General features: G+C 35.4%; 1 protein-coding gene across 5 annotated transcripts in view; it reads left to right on the forward strand.

Annotated features, from left to right (window-relative positions):
- CAMSAP2 (calmodulin regulated spectrin associated protein family member 2) overlaps window positions 1–16,755 on the forward strand; it is an 85,891-nt gene that overhangs the window by 49,079 nt on the left and 20,057 nt on the right. For all 5 annotated transcript variants that reach the window (XR_009745456.1, XM_061465149.1, XM_061465150.1 and 2 more), the window contains 3 exons: window positions 3,317–3,458; window positions 6,632–6,771; window positions 15,923–16,016. Coding sequence is in view for 4 of the 5 variants with exons in the window: in XM_061465149.1 (XP_061321133.1) it covers window positions 3,317–3,458; window positions 6,632–6,771; window positions 15,923–16,016 (376 nt within the window). In the remaining variant the exon portion in view is untranslated. The remainder of the gene's footprint in view (window positions 1–3,316; window positions 3,459–6,631; window positions 6,772–15,922; window positions 16,017–16,755) is intronic.

Below are 16,755 nucleotides of genomic sequence, written 5' to 3' on the forward strand. Positions count from 1 at the left end.
ACCAAATAACTGGTCTAGCAATCCTTCAGGTATTTGTTGTCATAACTGGTAAAAGATTGTTCATACATTGCAAAAAGAATTAAAAATAACAAGGCAGTTGCATGTAGGTAACAGAAATTACTTGGTGTCTGGAAAATCAGTTTTGAGTGCTGTATTCAGCAGACTAGTCAGTATTCCAATTCATAACAGTTTATGCTATGTAGGCAATTTCTCTGTAGTGCTATCTGTTACAGTTGTGACACACAAATACACTGCTCTTCACGGTATAGTCCCTGAATTAATTATTATTTTTTTTAGTTAAGATAGCATAATTAAAAGGAGATAAAAATGGAACACCCCCCCCCAAAAAAAAAAGAAAACTGATCACAAATTTAGACACATTTTTTTTGTTTCATTCCTACAAAATAAGTGCTACTTCAGAGTAGTTTCAGAATGTTTTTGTTCTATTTTTGCCAAAAGTGTTAGTTTACTAATGATTCTCTTCCATTGCATAAAAATGATGCCAAATAGAAGGTATTTCATCTCCTGAAAAGCTAACTCCAGTTTGCCTGCCAGCTATATATAAACAATTTGAAGTAGTGATGTTTATGTTACTTTGAGCTTGTTAGTTTAGTAGATACAGTTGAAATGCAGGTGCTACTGATAATATAGTAGGAAGACAGTGGCTCAGGCTACTCTAACAGTGCAGCCAGGCTTCTGATCTCTTCCTTTTATGTAGAGCAAGTGTTTCATAGTGAGATATTCCTGAGCATACAGGCAGCTGAAAACTTTGAGAAGTAAATTTATAACATGTTATCTACTGTATGGTAAGTGGATAAGAGCATTCATTATTAATGATTAACTTGGAATACACATGAGCACTTAAGACAGAGTAGCTGGTGTGCTGTTGGTTCATCTCTAACTGACCTTGTTCATATCCAAGTGTCTCAACTACACCTAAACTTGTTTTAAGTGGAATAAGCTCAAAGATGTTAAATCAGGATTGTTTAGGATCTCAGAAACAAGATGTCTGTGTTATCATTTATATTTCAGTTAGCACTAAAGCTTTATAATAAACGTAGAAGTTCATCTTTTGCATTATTGCATCCATATTTAATAGCAAGCATTACAACTGATGAGAAGTTTCTTCAAAAAAGAAGTTTATTTAAAATGCAGTGTGATTATCAGTGTCTCTTCTTTTTCAGTATAACTACTTTTATCTTTTCAGGCAAATTGAAACATGATGCCTGTTACACCCTAATGAACATAGCATGTTGGGTTATATAAGTTTATTTTTCTTGAAGTAACATGCCTGGCATACACTCTCCAATGAATTAATTTCTCTTTCTAGCTCTTTAATGATAAGACACAGTTTCCAGCATCTGCAGGCACTGTTTATAAGGCCAGTCAAAGCATCGTTAAAGTGGCAGTAGACTTTTTCACAGGATTTAATGTACAAGACCACTGTATTATCCATTTCTAGTATTTTTGAATATTCCAATAAAAAGACACTATTCAAAATAATATAAATTACACAGGGCTTGTTGGACCATGGTTTGAGTCCATCTGTATTCTGTATTTTTTATGATGTAATATTTCCTAGACTTAATTTTAGTCATTTTGAGGAGGAAGTACTTGGATATATTAGGTTGGTATTTGAAACTTACAGTGGGGCATTGGATTGGCATAGGGTGAAAAAGAACAAACTTTTGCTGCAAGGATAAGTGGTCTATTTTGTTAGAAATAGTAGGGAGTATTACTAATGTGGAGAAAGGAATATTAATAATGCATGAAACATTAACATGATTTTGTTTGGTGTTAGTGAATATTTCCAATAGAATGCAAAAATGGCATTTTCATATTTATACAGTATACTTGACATGCAAGCACCAGGATGTGACAAGTATGAAATAAAGACTAACTCTCAGGGTTGGGCTTTTTTTTTATAATTATTTTAATTGGGTAAAGGCTAAGTTCTGTGGGCTAAATACAAGCCCTTTATTTTTCTGGAACTGGTGTGTCTGCTGCTGCCAGGTTAGACTCGTACTTCTTGAGCCACTTAGAGGAGACTAACATGCACTAGAGATAATCGCATGTGATTCTTGACAGAAATCCAGTGACAGTAAGTAAAGCCTTCAGGGTTAGTCTGTGGTTCCACACTAGCAAAGTTAGCTTAAACAATTCTCACCTGTAAAACCTCCAGCTGTGCTCACTCATTCACAGCTGAAACAAAGGAGAAGAGAGATGTTGTAGCTGCATCAATGGTCTTGCCAGGCAGCCCCATCAGCAATTGCTCCAGCATATCTAAAAGGTGGAGAGTAGGAGATAGGGACTGTCAGCTTCAGCTTTGCTGGAAAAGTAACATCCATGAAGATTTTTCAGAGTCCCTGCACAAAATGTTCCAGTTTATTATGTATAGATGAACAAAAATAGTGTAAATTTAACTTAGAAATACCTTGGCATCCTCTTGGCATCTGTGATATGAATGCAACAGTAATCTTTCATATTGTTTTAAAATAAATCTTAGGAAATTATATTAACCAATTAAAATCTGTATCACTTTCTTCCACCTCCATTTGTTTTCCCAGGAAGAAGTGAAAAAATAAGGGAGATGAATATCTTTTTTTAAGCAAGCCTCCCTCTCCCCCCTCCAAAAAAACCCCATGAAAAATATATTCACTGCAGATAAATGCTATCTTGGTATTCTGAACTAATGATCTCTTTATACATCAAGTTGTTTTCAAAATGCTTTCATTTTATAATGGGCCACTGCATGGTCCTCACACTTGACCATTAATGCTTCTCTATATTTATGACTACTTGTAGTGCAAATGCCAGTAATAAAAATAGAGTTGATCAAATGCAGATTTCCTAGTTTCTGAATTTGTCATATGAATGAGATTTGGGCAAGGTTCTTAAGTGTGTTAAGTTCACAGAGTCATTTGACTTGCCAGTAAACTGAAGTTATACACCAGCTAAGGATTTGTCTCACTGTGTTTACACACAGATCATTTCTGATTGTATAACAATGAGTATTGAATGTTACATAAGGCTTAAAATATGATTTAATTCAGCGTGCTATACAGAGATCATCAAAATTTGGTAGTTTTGAAGGAGAGGCTCAATATTAGCATAGTAGGTTCCTTTCATTTTAAGTATTATTTCTGCCATTCACAAGGGGGCATAACATGAAGAGTTTAAAGGGTTTTAACACTGAGAATATTCAGTTGTTCGAATACTGCTTTTCCACTAACAGGGCATAAAACCTACAGTATAAATGTTTCTTCATATGTTTCAGAGTCTTTGTCTCTCTGAATTTCTTCATTCTGTATTGTAGGCTCGTTACAGGAAGGAGCAGACATTGCTTAAACAGCTGCCCTGCATTCCGTTGGTGGAGAATCTGCTTAAAGATGGCACAGATGGTTGTGCTCTAGCAGCTCTGATTCACTTCTACTGTCCAGATATTGTTAAACTAGAGGGTACGTCTAACATGTCTCTATGCTTGTAAAATTATGTCCATGAAAGTTTAAATGTCTGTCTTTGATAATTATGTGGGAAAAAAAAGGTGCTTAAATGTGATACAGAAGAGGCAAAATTTGAGTGGGGTTTTATTTAATACTACCTTTGTACCCATTTATTTTTACATTTAAATAAAAGCAACCAAGGTGTCCTTCCATGTTGTGCTTATGTTATCACACTAATATAAACATAGTAGGTCATATGATTATAGAATCTGACTGTGACAACATATTTGCCTTTGTGTCTGAAACTTAAAACCACCTGGAAAACTTTTATTCTTGAAGCTGCGTAAGCTTTCTTGTGAATCTGAGAAGTTACAGATTTAAAACATGGAAAATGAGTTAGTCAAGCCCAGCATAGTTGCAGTGCATGGCAGATAGTTGCTCTCTGGGGGGGGGGGGCGTTTACTTCATCTGATAGTTAACTATATAATTTATAAAGTAAACAAAAACATGCAGTCTAGTACATATTGGTGATGTGCTGTTCTATAACAACAGTTGTCTCTGATAATAAGCAGCTTCATCTTGTTCTTTTGCTCAGTGTCCTAGTTAAAGTCATATCTTGGCAACTGAGAGCCTCATGTAGTTATAAAATGTCTTGTCAGCTAACACCCATCATTTTCTTCCTGTGTTCTGTCCATAATGCCTTTGATGTCGTGGGAACACTTTGAAAGAAGCATCCTGAGAAATCCAGGAATACGAACAAGAGTATAAAGCTTGCTAAGGACTCAAATTGGAATTCGTATACACAACCACTTTGTAGGAAGCTTGCAGTGCAGTAGACATTGAAGATGAAAGACACCAAGATGCACGCATTCACCATTCTTCTTAGTCTTGTGAATTTTGAAAAATGTAACTTCCAATTTACATAAATGTTGTAGCCAAATACTGTTGTACATGATTAGGCAAGAATTAGAACTTGGATAATGTTGAATAGGGCTAACACCTAATTCCATCTTACTGTTTTAGCATAGCTGAAAATATGGACAGTCTGAAAGATCTTGTATACCTCGCATGACCACATACATACTTACCAGCAGATTGCTCCAGCATCTGACTTTAAACAGACAAGGCATATGTTGTCTTTGGAACTTTCGTGTTAATGTTGTTAGGTGTCCTGACAATGTCTTCCCTAAATATACATAAATGTGCCTGTCATTGTCTCAGAAGTAAATTCAAAGGTACTCTGAAGTGACTAGCAGCTTTTCAAAAAGACTGCCCATTTTCCCTGTATTTAAATAATACAATTTTTGATGCATGTTTAATTTCATTGAGATTTGGTTCTGTGTTAGAACTGAGGAAGGCAGCTAACAAAAATACATATGCAAAAATGCTTAAAAATGCATTAACAAAAAAGAAAAAATACTAATCTAGAGTTCTTTGTAGTCTGAAATAGTGTTTCTTCTCATCAAGACTTTATTTAACTTTCAAATCTAGGTTTCCTTCAAGGAATACAGGATTAGAAAGGACTCGTTATGTCAGTGTGTCAAGAAATTGGCTATTGTATGAAATTATATAATCACTTTCATGAATTTATCATGTTTATAATGTTCTACTTTAAAATTGTCTAGCTCTTTAAAATCTGTACTTTTTCTTACCCAGTGTTGCAGGGCTCCATGTTTTTTGACAAGGTTTTAAATCGTACTCTGGTTTCCTACCCAAATGTGCTTGTAGCCTGTCTACCTGCCTTTTTATTGCTCTTCCAGCAGTGCCCTTTGGCTTCAATAGCTTCTAATCTGATGTCTACATTTATGATATATTTTCTTTTCCTTGTTCTGCCCTGGCTACTGAACCAACCCTCTTCAGTCTCCCCTTCCGAGGTGGATTTCCATTCTCATTATTATCCTCAGTAGTCTTTCTCTGCAACTAGTCCAGTTTCAATTTATCTTCCTTGAATATGGATGGTCATAATTGTACCCAGACTGGCATCTCAATACTACTTCATACAGTGCTTCTTTGTCACTTCTGGAAATAGATCTTCTGATACATTTTAGCATCATGTTTGCTGGTTTTCGTAGCTGCATGGAAAGCTCATAAACATCTTTACATTGGCTAATACATGGTATCTTCTTACTCTCTATCACTTGCAACCAGTGAATCACATTAGAATTTGTTAGATCAGAATGCATGATTTCACATTTAGTATTACTAAACCTAATCCCATTTTGTTAGTCAAACTTTTTTTTTTATATTGATCATCATCTGTGGGGTTGGGATGATGGAATATGTCCGATATCCTCAGGATGGGAATCTTTATCCTGATAGCGTCAAAATAGGTTCCTAGTCTGAAGAAACCTTTTATCCTAAACACTTTAAAAGTTAAGTGGAGTTCTGTCATACACTGTTGCTTTAAGAATAAAATCTGATGCATGCTCTGGAAGTACAGTAATTTTCTTCTGTCCTTTTTTCAAGGACTTTTTTTTTTCTTGGAAATTATAGCTACTGAATTTTCCAAGAAGCAGTTATGAAAAGAGAGCAGGAGGAGGTTAGCTGGGCAAAAATAGTATTCAGATACTACTTTATAACTTCACTAGTCTGTTCACTGCTGCCACTTCCGTGTCTTTAAATGGCACTTTAAAACAAAAGGTGATAATTCATGATCCTTGTATAATCTCATATCAAACATCTAAATACACAAAATCAAATACTGGTATTTTTGGGAAGATTTGGGATTAATAGCACTAAATTGTACTCTTAGGTCTGTATGCAAAGACAGAGAGCAAGGATGTATGGAGAACTTTGTGAAAAAGATTACGTTTCCTACTGCTGTTGTCGTATAGGAAAGCTAATTGAAAAAAACTTACATTGTGATCAGACATGGGTTTTCATTATATGGGAATAGCAGAAGTTAGAGTGTAACTCCCATTTTCACAAAAGGCAAAACAGGAAAAAAAAACCAACAACTTGTTAATAGGGGGTAAAAAAATTAATGCTTAGAAAAATGTCTAAAAATATAATACTGCAAAGATAAAATATAGTCATCATTTCTTAAGTTTCTGAAATAGAAAAATAAAAGCTGTAGGGGCCAGAGGCCGGAATTTATCCAGAAAATGCTCAAGAATCCAGCAAAGCAAAAAGTACTTTTTGCAAATCTGCACCTGTATCTAATCCTTGCTTCTGTTCTTCCTTTCTAGATATTTGTTTGAAAGAGACAATGTCTTTGGCTGACAGTCTGTATAATCTACAGTTGATTCAAGAATTTTGCCAGGAATACCTTAACCAGTGCTGCCATTTCAGTCTTGAGGATATGCTCTATGCAGCTTCTTCAATAAAGGTAAAAAAAAAAAAAAAAAACAAAAAAACAACAAAAACCAGTAAATAGATAAGTGAAACTGAGAGCAGTGTCCACAGGACTGTTTTGCTAATGATATATTTAGTCTTTTTTGGTCTTCTGCTAAATGAAAAAGTGTGGCACTGCATGCAACATGTAGATTCCAGCAGCAAGTAAAACTTGCAGCTTTGTTTGGCAGTTATGTTGTTATAGTAGTTCTGAAATATTTTTAAAAAGCACTTGTGACAGTATTTATAAAAACCTTTGATTTTGGGGAAACTATTTCACATTTTGTCTCTTTTCTTATAATTTCATTTTTAGCTAAAGAATGTAACCTGTGGTATATCTGTTAACATGTAATAATGTTCTGCATTAGTTTAAATTTATTAAAGCTTTAACAAAAGGACAGAATATTTAAGAGTTGTTTATGGAATTATTACTCTTCTTACTCATTTCTGCATACAGAATAACTTTATGATTTTAAACCTTAAAGCTTTTTTCTCACTTTTCTGAAAATGTAAACTTCTGAGTTAATTTCATTATAATATCTAACGGCTTTATGCCTGGAACACAGCAGGAACATGATCCCAAGAACTATAGTTGTTTGAATAAGCAGTTAAGTGTTTTCAGTCATTCTAAGATTTCACTCTTTTAGAAGGGGGGGGGAACACACTGATTTTGCTTATTCTATCATTTTTAAGCCTGTGTGAAAGGACAAGGCGTAATCAAATTATTTCTTGCCTGATTGTAACTTTAGTTTTTCAGTTTTGTGTTTCTATAAGACTTTCTTCTATATAAAACAACCTTTGTTTGCTTAAGATTCTTGTTGGTCTGCCTTTAGGGAATGAAATATTATTTTTATGGAGGAGTTATATCCACTGCAGATGGGATGTAACGGGTTTCGAGATATTAGAGCCATTTCAATGCTTTTATAGCTATCTCAGAAGCAGAGCCACAGAGGCCAGAGCTTGAATATAGCTTTGTCTTCTGTAGGGTTGAACCCAATCCTTTTCGAGCTGACAGTGCGAGTAAGGGCAGTAAGACTTAAGTGTAGACTACTTAGCTGTTGCTTTTTTATATTGTATATGCAAAGTTGCCTAGTGACAGCTTTCAGTCAGCTTTTGGGGGTTTTTAATTCAGTGATTACCTACATCCTTGTAAAATGTCTGCTGCATTGCAACCTCTTGTTTGTAGTTTCCCAGCACATGGTCCTGCAACCATATTCAGTGATCTTGAGTAAGACTCCTTCACTGCATTTTGATTGTTTGTCTCTGATTACAGATACGTGGAATAAATGGAATTCATTATTCCTCAGTTTCATTTGTGACAATAATACCATTTTTATAGTAATGGTTTGACTTAGTAATTTTGCTGTTTCTGAACACTGTTTTTAGAGGGGGTTTAGAGTTTTTTCAAATATTTTAGAGTATTTCTGCAACTGAGAAAGCCTTTTTGTGATCATGTTCTTACAAGTTGCTGTGGTGTGGTTACTTACTTAGACGTAAATGCTACAAAGAAAAGCTGCCAATTTTTTCTTCTGAAGCTTGGCACGTAAACTTTGGCTAGTGCTAAACTCTGTTTTTCCAGTTTTGAGAATTAATTTGCTTTCCAAATAAATTCAGAGTTAAAGGAGCTCTTTCTTAGTTTTCCAATGCATCTGATTAGAGTAAGTTTTAATAAATGTACATACTCGCCAAAGAATTTTATTGTCACTTTGAAAAAACTTGCATTTTAAATTTATATTTTAAATATTACACATTGAATTAAACTGGTTAGTAGCAGTCACCTTTATCTCCATCTACAAAATACATACCAAGTTTTAAGATTTGTAGAAGCATTGGTCTTTATATTCAGGTGACTTTGTTTATCAACAAAAATGTCTATTTGTTTTCAGAGTGACCCATAAGCACAGTAGGTGGCACTGTGCTTTCGTTTAGAAGTCTGCTATGTGTCATAGTGGTGACAGAAAGAATAAAAAGAACGAAACTGCTGATATGTTACTGTGAAAAGCCTCAAGAGAAAAAAATACAGTTGAGTTTTTCAAATTACAGTGCTGTGCCTTGTGTGGTCCTAGAAATTACACTGAGTGTCCTGACTTGATGCTAGTCCTTGAGAAGGAAGAGAGCAGAGCCTCTTTCTCTTAAAGTGATCAAGCAGAAAGTGCATACCTTACATTCTTCACTTGGCACACTTCACTGTCCAATTACATTAAATCAAGGTAGGTTGTAGATACTACAAGATACAGAAATTTAGTGCAGGACTTGACCAAGGTGACTGTGCCTGCTTTTGGCTTTCCCATCAAAATGCACAGAAACAAAGGTTAATTTAAAACTTTATTTAAGCATCCAGAGCCTTTAATGTAGGCTCTCAGATTTTGCAGCAGATGAAACTGGTTGCTTAGTTCTGCTTTGGCACAGAGAAGAAATAGGCTTTGTCTGGATTTCTAGACAGCTTTAATGTGTTGTAATCAAAGGAAATAGAAAGTAAGTTTTCTCGCTTCTCACTTGCCCGTTTCTCCTCCCCTGAGAAAAATACATTAGTGAAGTTCTTCATAAGATGTTTACTAAGGCAGGGCTACTAAGGTTCAAGAAAAAATATTGAATACATTCCATGGATGCTGGAGGCACCACCAAGGGACTGTACTGGTTCCTGGTTGTTTGCCTTTGAGACAGGCAAACACAAGTCAAGAGAGATTACACAGAAATAATCACAGTATTTTCTGAGTCCTCTCTGCATACTTAACAAGAGGAAAGAATAGAAAATCTTGTATCTCTCCCCAGTTGTGCAGATTGCTTTTTTGACCTGATCCTCCCTCTTCCCTTCTAAGAAGTTTTATCCTGAGATGGGATTTTTCTCTTTTTATGTATCTTGTTCTTCACCTACATATAGGAAATTGCATAGAACTTAAAGAGCTGGTTTGTTGTGTCTTGACACACACATGTTCAGCCAATGCAAAGAACAATTTTGTAGAAATAGAAGAACTTGCATGAAGTGCTATCACAGGAAGCACAAACCACCCTGCAGAACGGTTGAGACTACTTACTAATTTTGCCCTGACTGTTTATTAGCATTGCAGTGTAGTAGTATTTAGTATTTCTGGTTTGAATAAACGTCTCATGGAATCTGTGATTCCTGAAGGGATGTTATAATGGACATGTATGGTCCCTGAAGAGAAAGTCCATCTCATATGTTTCATTTGTCATGAGATGCATGTTGAAAGTATTTCTATAAGAGGAAAAACACATCTTTGATAGTATTTGGTTAAACTTTTCATATTTTTAGATCATTCTCTGCTAATTTGTGTCAGTAGGACCATAGATTTCAGATCTAAAAACTGAGTCTAGGAAGTGATTTCTGAGGTTAACTTTCAAAGTGGATACTGACAGATTAAATTATTTGATGTTTGCCATGATTTGAGAGCGCACATAGGAACTTGGCATTGAATCAGTTGACGCACAGTTAAATCGTGTTTTGTAAGTGTTTCTTTAGCTGAGCTGTCAAAAACATGTGGGTTTGGGTGTTTTGTTTTGTTTTGGTTTTTTTCAATAGTGATCTTAAACTTGTGTTACTCATTTAATCTACACATACTGTACATTGTCTTTTCACTGACACAAGATTGAGTCAGGATGAGACACAGATCACAACTAATATTAGAAGACCTTTTAGTAATTTGAGGGCTGTTATCAATAGAATGAATCCATTATTAATAAGAGAACTATTCAAACAATGCACTAATTTGCTCACACAGTTCACACTGTCAATAATTTTTACTGAGCTAGGGTCAAACCCAGTGGCCTCCCAGAAGTAAGGGGTCATACTGGCCCACCAGTAGCTTTGGGGAAGGTGTCTAGAAACTCCCACAAGGTGTTCAGTTGTCTCTTCACGTGTGTATTTGCATAGAATCTTGTACTCTCTGTCTGCATGTAAGAGGTACTGTCCTGTGGTCACAGGATGGATGCTCCCTGTCTTTGGCCTGCTGTTTCATGCAGAAGGCACATTTGTTCAGAATGAAAGCTTTCTGAGTGTGAAATGAAGCAAGTCTGAGAGATGATTGCTGTTTCTTGTCTGTGAAGGGTTTTCCTCTGACCTAAATGTGAACCAGACTCTAAATTGTGCAGAACCACAGCTAAGCACATGGAATAGGTACCTTATTTTTGCAGTAAGTTACTAACCAGAGCAGACAGAACAAACATGTACTGTCAAAGATGGAGAGGCTAGTTCCTGAGCTTTCTTCTTCCTTTTTTTGCCCCCCCCCCCCAAATTGCACAGGAGAATATAATATCTAAAGGATTGTTTTATGCTGAAAATATTTATTGCACTTGAGCAGTTTTGAATACTTGCACTTTCTGATGTAATGTTGATGGCGACTTCACAGATGACATAAGTAGAAGATAGAATCAGCATCATGTCCTCTGAGATGTGAAAAATTGTGTTCAGTTTTTATATGATTCATCATATAGATAAATCCTAGAAATTAAGTGCTAAACAATAACCACACATGTGCAGCTTTCCCTCCAATCTCAATGAAAAAAGCCACTGCAATCAGGCTGCTAACCCAAGCCTGAATTTACAGTTGAAGTCCCTGTAAGCATACATATGTATTCCTTAAGGACCTGGGAGAGCAGCTGGCTGTTTGGTGAGGCAGTTAGGTATGCATGGTGGGAGTCATGATTTGTTTCCCATCTGTCTGGTTCAGAAGGATTCAGGATCAGGAACGAAGAGGAAGATTCAACCAGGGAACAGTTCTGTAAGAGGAGATGTCTCTCCTGAGAGGGACCAAATGTTCCTGACTCATTATTTAAAGAGAAGCAGCATGGTTTGCTTTCACCTATGTTAATCAACCAGTTTTCCCACTTCTTTGTTCTGGTCTGAAACAAGATATACGGGAGTTTTCAACTTGAGTTGCTGTGGCATTTATTAACCCGTAGCAGGAGATACGAGAAACTGGTAGTGCAGGGATCATACACAGAACTGTAATATGGCCTTGTCAAGATAGTTTGAAAACACTCCAATTTCCTTGAGTCTTGATGCCATTTATGTTGGCAATTCCATAACATAGAAACTATGGATTTGCATTTGATGTAACTCACTTTCCTGGCCTACTGAAGAGAGATTTTAATGTGCATTGTGGTAGAAATTTTACAATGTATACTTACGTTCATTTTGAGAAAATTTCTACAAGCATCTATGGGTGCTTTTGCATTTAATTCTAGTGGTTTAAACCCCAATTAGAAATTATTTATGTCATTTGTATATATGACCTTGTAGTTACTATTCTATAAATATGCAGATCTAGAACCTATAAATATTAGAAGGGTTAAAAATTATTATAAGTGGCAAGATTGGAAGTACTATTTTTGTTAGCTCATTTGATTTAAAAATTAATCATTATTTTAAAATTATGGAAGAGTAATAGATGTATTAAAATAACTTTTCTTTGTATATAATTTTACAAAGCAAGCTAGCTGATACCTCTTTGTTACAGAAGCAAGTAATGACTTTAGATTTTATACTCAGAATACGGGAGGTAGTTTTGTTTTGTTTTCCAAAAGATAGCCTTCCAAAATTTGGTAAGCAGTTAAACAGAAGGATTTTTATGGCACAGCACCAGAAGATGGAATACATAAAATGTAAGCAGTAGTACAGCTGACTGCGTACATCCAATGAAAAGTCTGCACATAACAAATTGGAAAAATTAAATCAGGATGGTTAGCAAATAAAGCATCTATAAAGCTGCAAGTCTGCCATCTGCTGTTAAGTGATTTTGAGCCTGTCTGAACTGTTCAGAGCTTAGGGTTTTGCTTTTACTACTATGAAAATACCGTTATGCTTCTGAGTATTTTTGTATATATGTGCATGTGATAATCATGATAATCATTAGCTTTTAGAAGTTCTGTTGGCATAATCAAGACAAAATCTGTGGAAATAATACCTATGTGCTTTTTAGCCCTGGGTAGCAGGACTGCTACAGACACACAATTAGCTTTTCCAAAAGATTAAGTTACTGATCATCAGTCTTCCCCTTTGATCACCAAGATTAACATCCCTTTCTGACTAATAATAACTTTTGAGAAAATGCAGTTTCCATCATGACATTTCACCATCAAACATCTAGAGTAGCCTCAGTTCTAAGCTGCTATGCAACCAGCAGTTTCATTTTAGTAAACAGCGCTTAGGTGACTTTTGGCAGAACGAGGTGTCCTGCAGTAGCTCAAGACTATGTAGAAGATAATCTCAGAAGGAATGTCTGAGTCCTTCATAGAACAGTCACACTATTAAAGGCAGCATTTCAACATAAACATAAGAATTGGAGTGTTAAAACCTGTATTATTTCAGATGGGGACAAGCTATGATTAGAACATTTTATAATTCATTTTTTGTGTTTAAAAAAATCAAGTTAGAAGTTTGAGGGGAGAAAAGGGGAGCAGGAAATGCTAAAAGAAATTGTAGAAATTGTAATATTCAAAAAGGGTATTAAAAATCATATTTTGTCTGAGAAGTACATCTGATATTTTTCTTTATGTAAATTACTTCCTGATGAAATCAGTGGAAAAGATTTTGCTATGAACTTTTCCTCATTCAATTACTCTATGCTATATAAGCAGAGACAGGGTTTTTCCTAGTCTATTTATAGCTTATATGTAATAACTATGGCAACATCTGGTTGATCCCCTCACCACGTACTGAAGAGTCTGAGCAGCTTTCAGTTTAAGAGTAACTCTTTGCTGGAGTAAAGATTTATCTACATTAGAAATATTCAGAAAATAAATCTGAATCAAAAGTGTCAGATATTGAAAATAAATTTTTTCAGTTTACTGATCCAGATTTGAGGTTATCTCATTTATTATTAAATATTTCTGTTGTGGTTTTATTTAAAAAGGAAGAAAAAAATTCTTCTTAGCCCTATGCCTGTGGTGTATTTCTGAAATAAAATAGCATTTTGTTCATAATTTTGGCATACATTTGCTCACACTCCAAGATTTGAGTATGCATTTTTAAGGCAGTAAAGTTACGGCTACAATGGAATTTGACATTTTAGAGACTGAAAACATAACGAAGCTGTCAAAAGAAGTCTGAAATGGAAGTCTCACATAGTGTCAATACAATCTTTAATTTGAGTATATCCTTTGTGGGCACACACCAGGTGTGTTTGAATATAGTGTTGAACATTGAATATGAGCAGTCTTGCCTATTTATGTAGTTATGGAATGGAAAGTTAATGTGTCCATCACCAAATACAAAGCAGTTTTCTTCTTTTTCCTAATGCATCACAAAAAGCTTCATCTTCCTGCTTAGATTTTTCTCTGGTGAATTGACAGCAGAAAGCTTAGACTTTGCAGCCGTATATGCCTCAATCAACCAGAACATTTTTTGTTGGACAAAGAGAAAGCTAATATAGAAACTGTCTACCACTGGCTTTACTTTCTCAGAATCACATCTTTCTTTCTGTGAAATTGAATGAGTAAACTATTTTTAAGTTTAATTTTAAAAGACTCTCTGCATTTATTTAAGGAGCCCAAATGCAATTCTTAATCTGCAGCAAGGTTTTCTTGGAGACAAGTTGAAGGTCTTATGGCTAACAAAGGGCTGGAAATTAGGAAAATATCCCATGCTCTGCTATGAGAATGTTTTATATGTATAAACATAGCTCTCTTAACATCTATAATAGCAAAGTCTATGCTGAAGATCATCTTGAGTCCTATAGAAAATGTGGAAGCCAAATCTATTAAAAAAAATAAAACCAAAACCAAAATTACAGCTGTCCTTGCTCAAAGTAAACATCACCCAGGCACTCTATGCCGTTTCGTACAACAGTTCAGCAATGGCAGAAGCCAGAGGAAGTAGAGAAGACCAGGGAAAGCCACAGGTTTTATCATAAATAGGTTTAAGAATTCTGTCCCATACCAACAAATATTAAGTTCTCAACTAATATCCTTTATTTATAAGTAGATTTCTCCTTATCTTTGTTTAAAAAGAGAGAAATTAGGTAATTGTTCACATTTTTCTAAGTCAGCTCTGATTTCTTTGTTGCCACAAAACCTAGAAGAGACATTGCTGCCATTTGAAACTCTTCATCCAGTTTTAAACAAACAGTTTTTACAGAGTCGTTTAATTATGGTTTCTCAATTTAATGCTTAAGTAGACGTTTGTATTCTTCTCTTGTACTGTTTTCAGACTTTGTAAAACAAGTCAAGTCTGAGCACCTGCTTGAGCCAGCTCAGGCCTGGTTGCTCGCTGATATTCTAGATAGGAAGTAGCACTGAACCATATGGATGTAGCACCTTAGGACTGTGATCATTTAGCCTTTGAATTCTTCATCCACCAGTCAACCAGCCTTCTGGACTTTTTTCACTCCTTATTATATACTCTTGCAGCAAAAACTACTGCTTCTGCCTGGTTTTCCTCTCTTGATCGTTCTTCCTCTTGTTGCAGTTCATGTCTCCTGTTGTTTCTTCCTTTACGCCTTTTCTTCCCCAGATTTAAATGTCATGTCTCCCACATTTGTGATTCATAGCTGTGTAATGTAAAATACGGTAGAAAGATACATCCACAAAATTTTAAGTGTGCATAGATCTTTGGAGCTAAAACCTTCTTCTGACCTGCATTGAACAAATGCTGCTGCTGGTAGTGTTAAATGCTGTTTTGCATTAAAGACTTGTAAATTTGGGTAAATCTTTACAAATGTGGCAAAAAGCACATACTTGACACAAAAGTCTAAATCAGGTTCAAAATTCCTACACTGGAACTAAGGGCAACCACAGTTTTTCATGATAAAAAGCTCTGAAAATTTAATTCCTAGCCTTGCAAAACAGTGGGCTTTTCACTACTTTTTTTTTTTTTATGGAAATGGATAATATTTTTGACAGCATCTGTTTCCACCCATTCTGTACTCTTTGCCCTGCAAGACATCAGGCCTGAGCATATGCTTATTATGAAACACTTCAACCCAACAAGTTAAAATCTGGTCAAGTTATGTGTATTGGATAGTTGGTGCTGGGGGTTGGACTTACTGACCTCATTTTCTAAGAAATCAGTAGAGAAGAGATTCTAAACTGGATGAAATGGAGAGGCATATCCAGAATGCTGCTTAGTCTATTTATTTGCAGGATTGTGTTTTAATATGAATTTCTCTCTCTCTCTGTTTAATTGCTAGAGCAACTACATGGTGTTCATGGCAGAATTGTTCTGGTGGTTTGAGGTGGTAAAGCCATCATTTGTACAGCCTCGTGTTGTTGTGCATCCTCAAGGTAATTAAGGATTGATTTTAACATCCATGGGTTTTGTATGTATGTGAATAGATTGCCATTGTGTTCACAAATACAGTGAGTATTTTAGTTAACAGGATTTGGCAATGTACAACCCCCTTAAAGAAGGAGCAAAGTACTCTTTCTTTGTGTTAATCTTCGTCTCATCTCATAAACCATAATTAGGTTTTGTTGTCTATTACCAAAAACTCATGCAAATTGTTGTGGTATAATCACTTGCAAATTTTCCTGACCTAAACAAGCCTGGAATCCATTTATGCTTATATAGGGATTACAGACACAATAGGGAGCCAAGAACAGAATTTATTGCTGAGGAAAAGATACCAAGAGAAAGGACTATAAATCTGGGGAAACTAAACAGATAGTTAATTTAAAATTGCATTTGTACCTCGGTACAAAGGCACAGTGTTCCATCAGTAAATTCTCAAATTTAAAAATCCACCTCTAGGTTAGATCTTCACATCTGCTAATGAGTCCAGAGTCATGGTAACTTAAACATTCATACAACAGGGCTAGCACTGTGTCTCCAAGAGCTAGGGAGAGATTTTCATTATGTGACTTTTATACCTTTTTTAATTTATATGCTTTATAGCACATAGAGATCTGATTTAAATCTTCTAAGTATTGCTAATTAATTCAGGGTATGACCAAAATACTATTTTCTAGCTGAAAAGTCAGTCCAAGAGTTTTGGGGAAAATTTATCAGAAAAATTTCTTCCAG

Source organism: Pezoporus flaviventris, unplaced genomic scaffold, assembly GCF_033815535.1.
Source record: "Pezoporus flaviventris isolate CSIRO_AGI_PZ_B2104156 unplaced genomic scaffold, CSIRO_AGI_Pfla_v1 ptg000040l, whole genome shotgun sequence".
NCBI classification, from domain to species: Eukaryota; Metazoa; Chordata; class Aves; order Psittaciformes; family Psittacidae; genus Pezoporus; species Pezoporus flaviventris.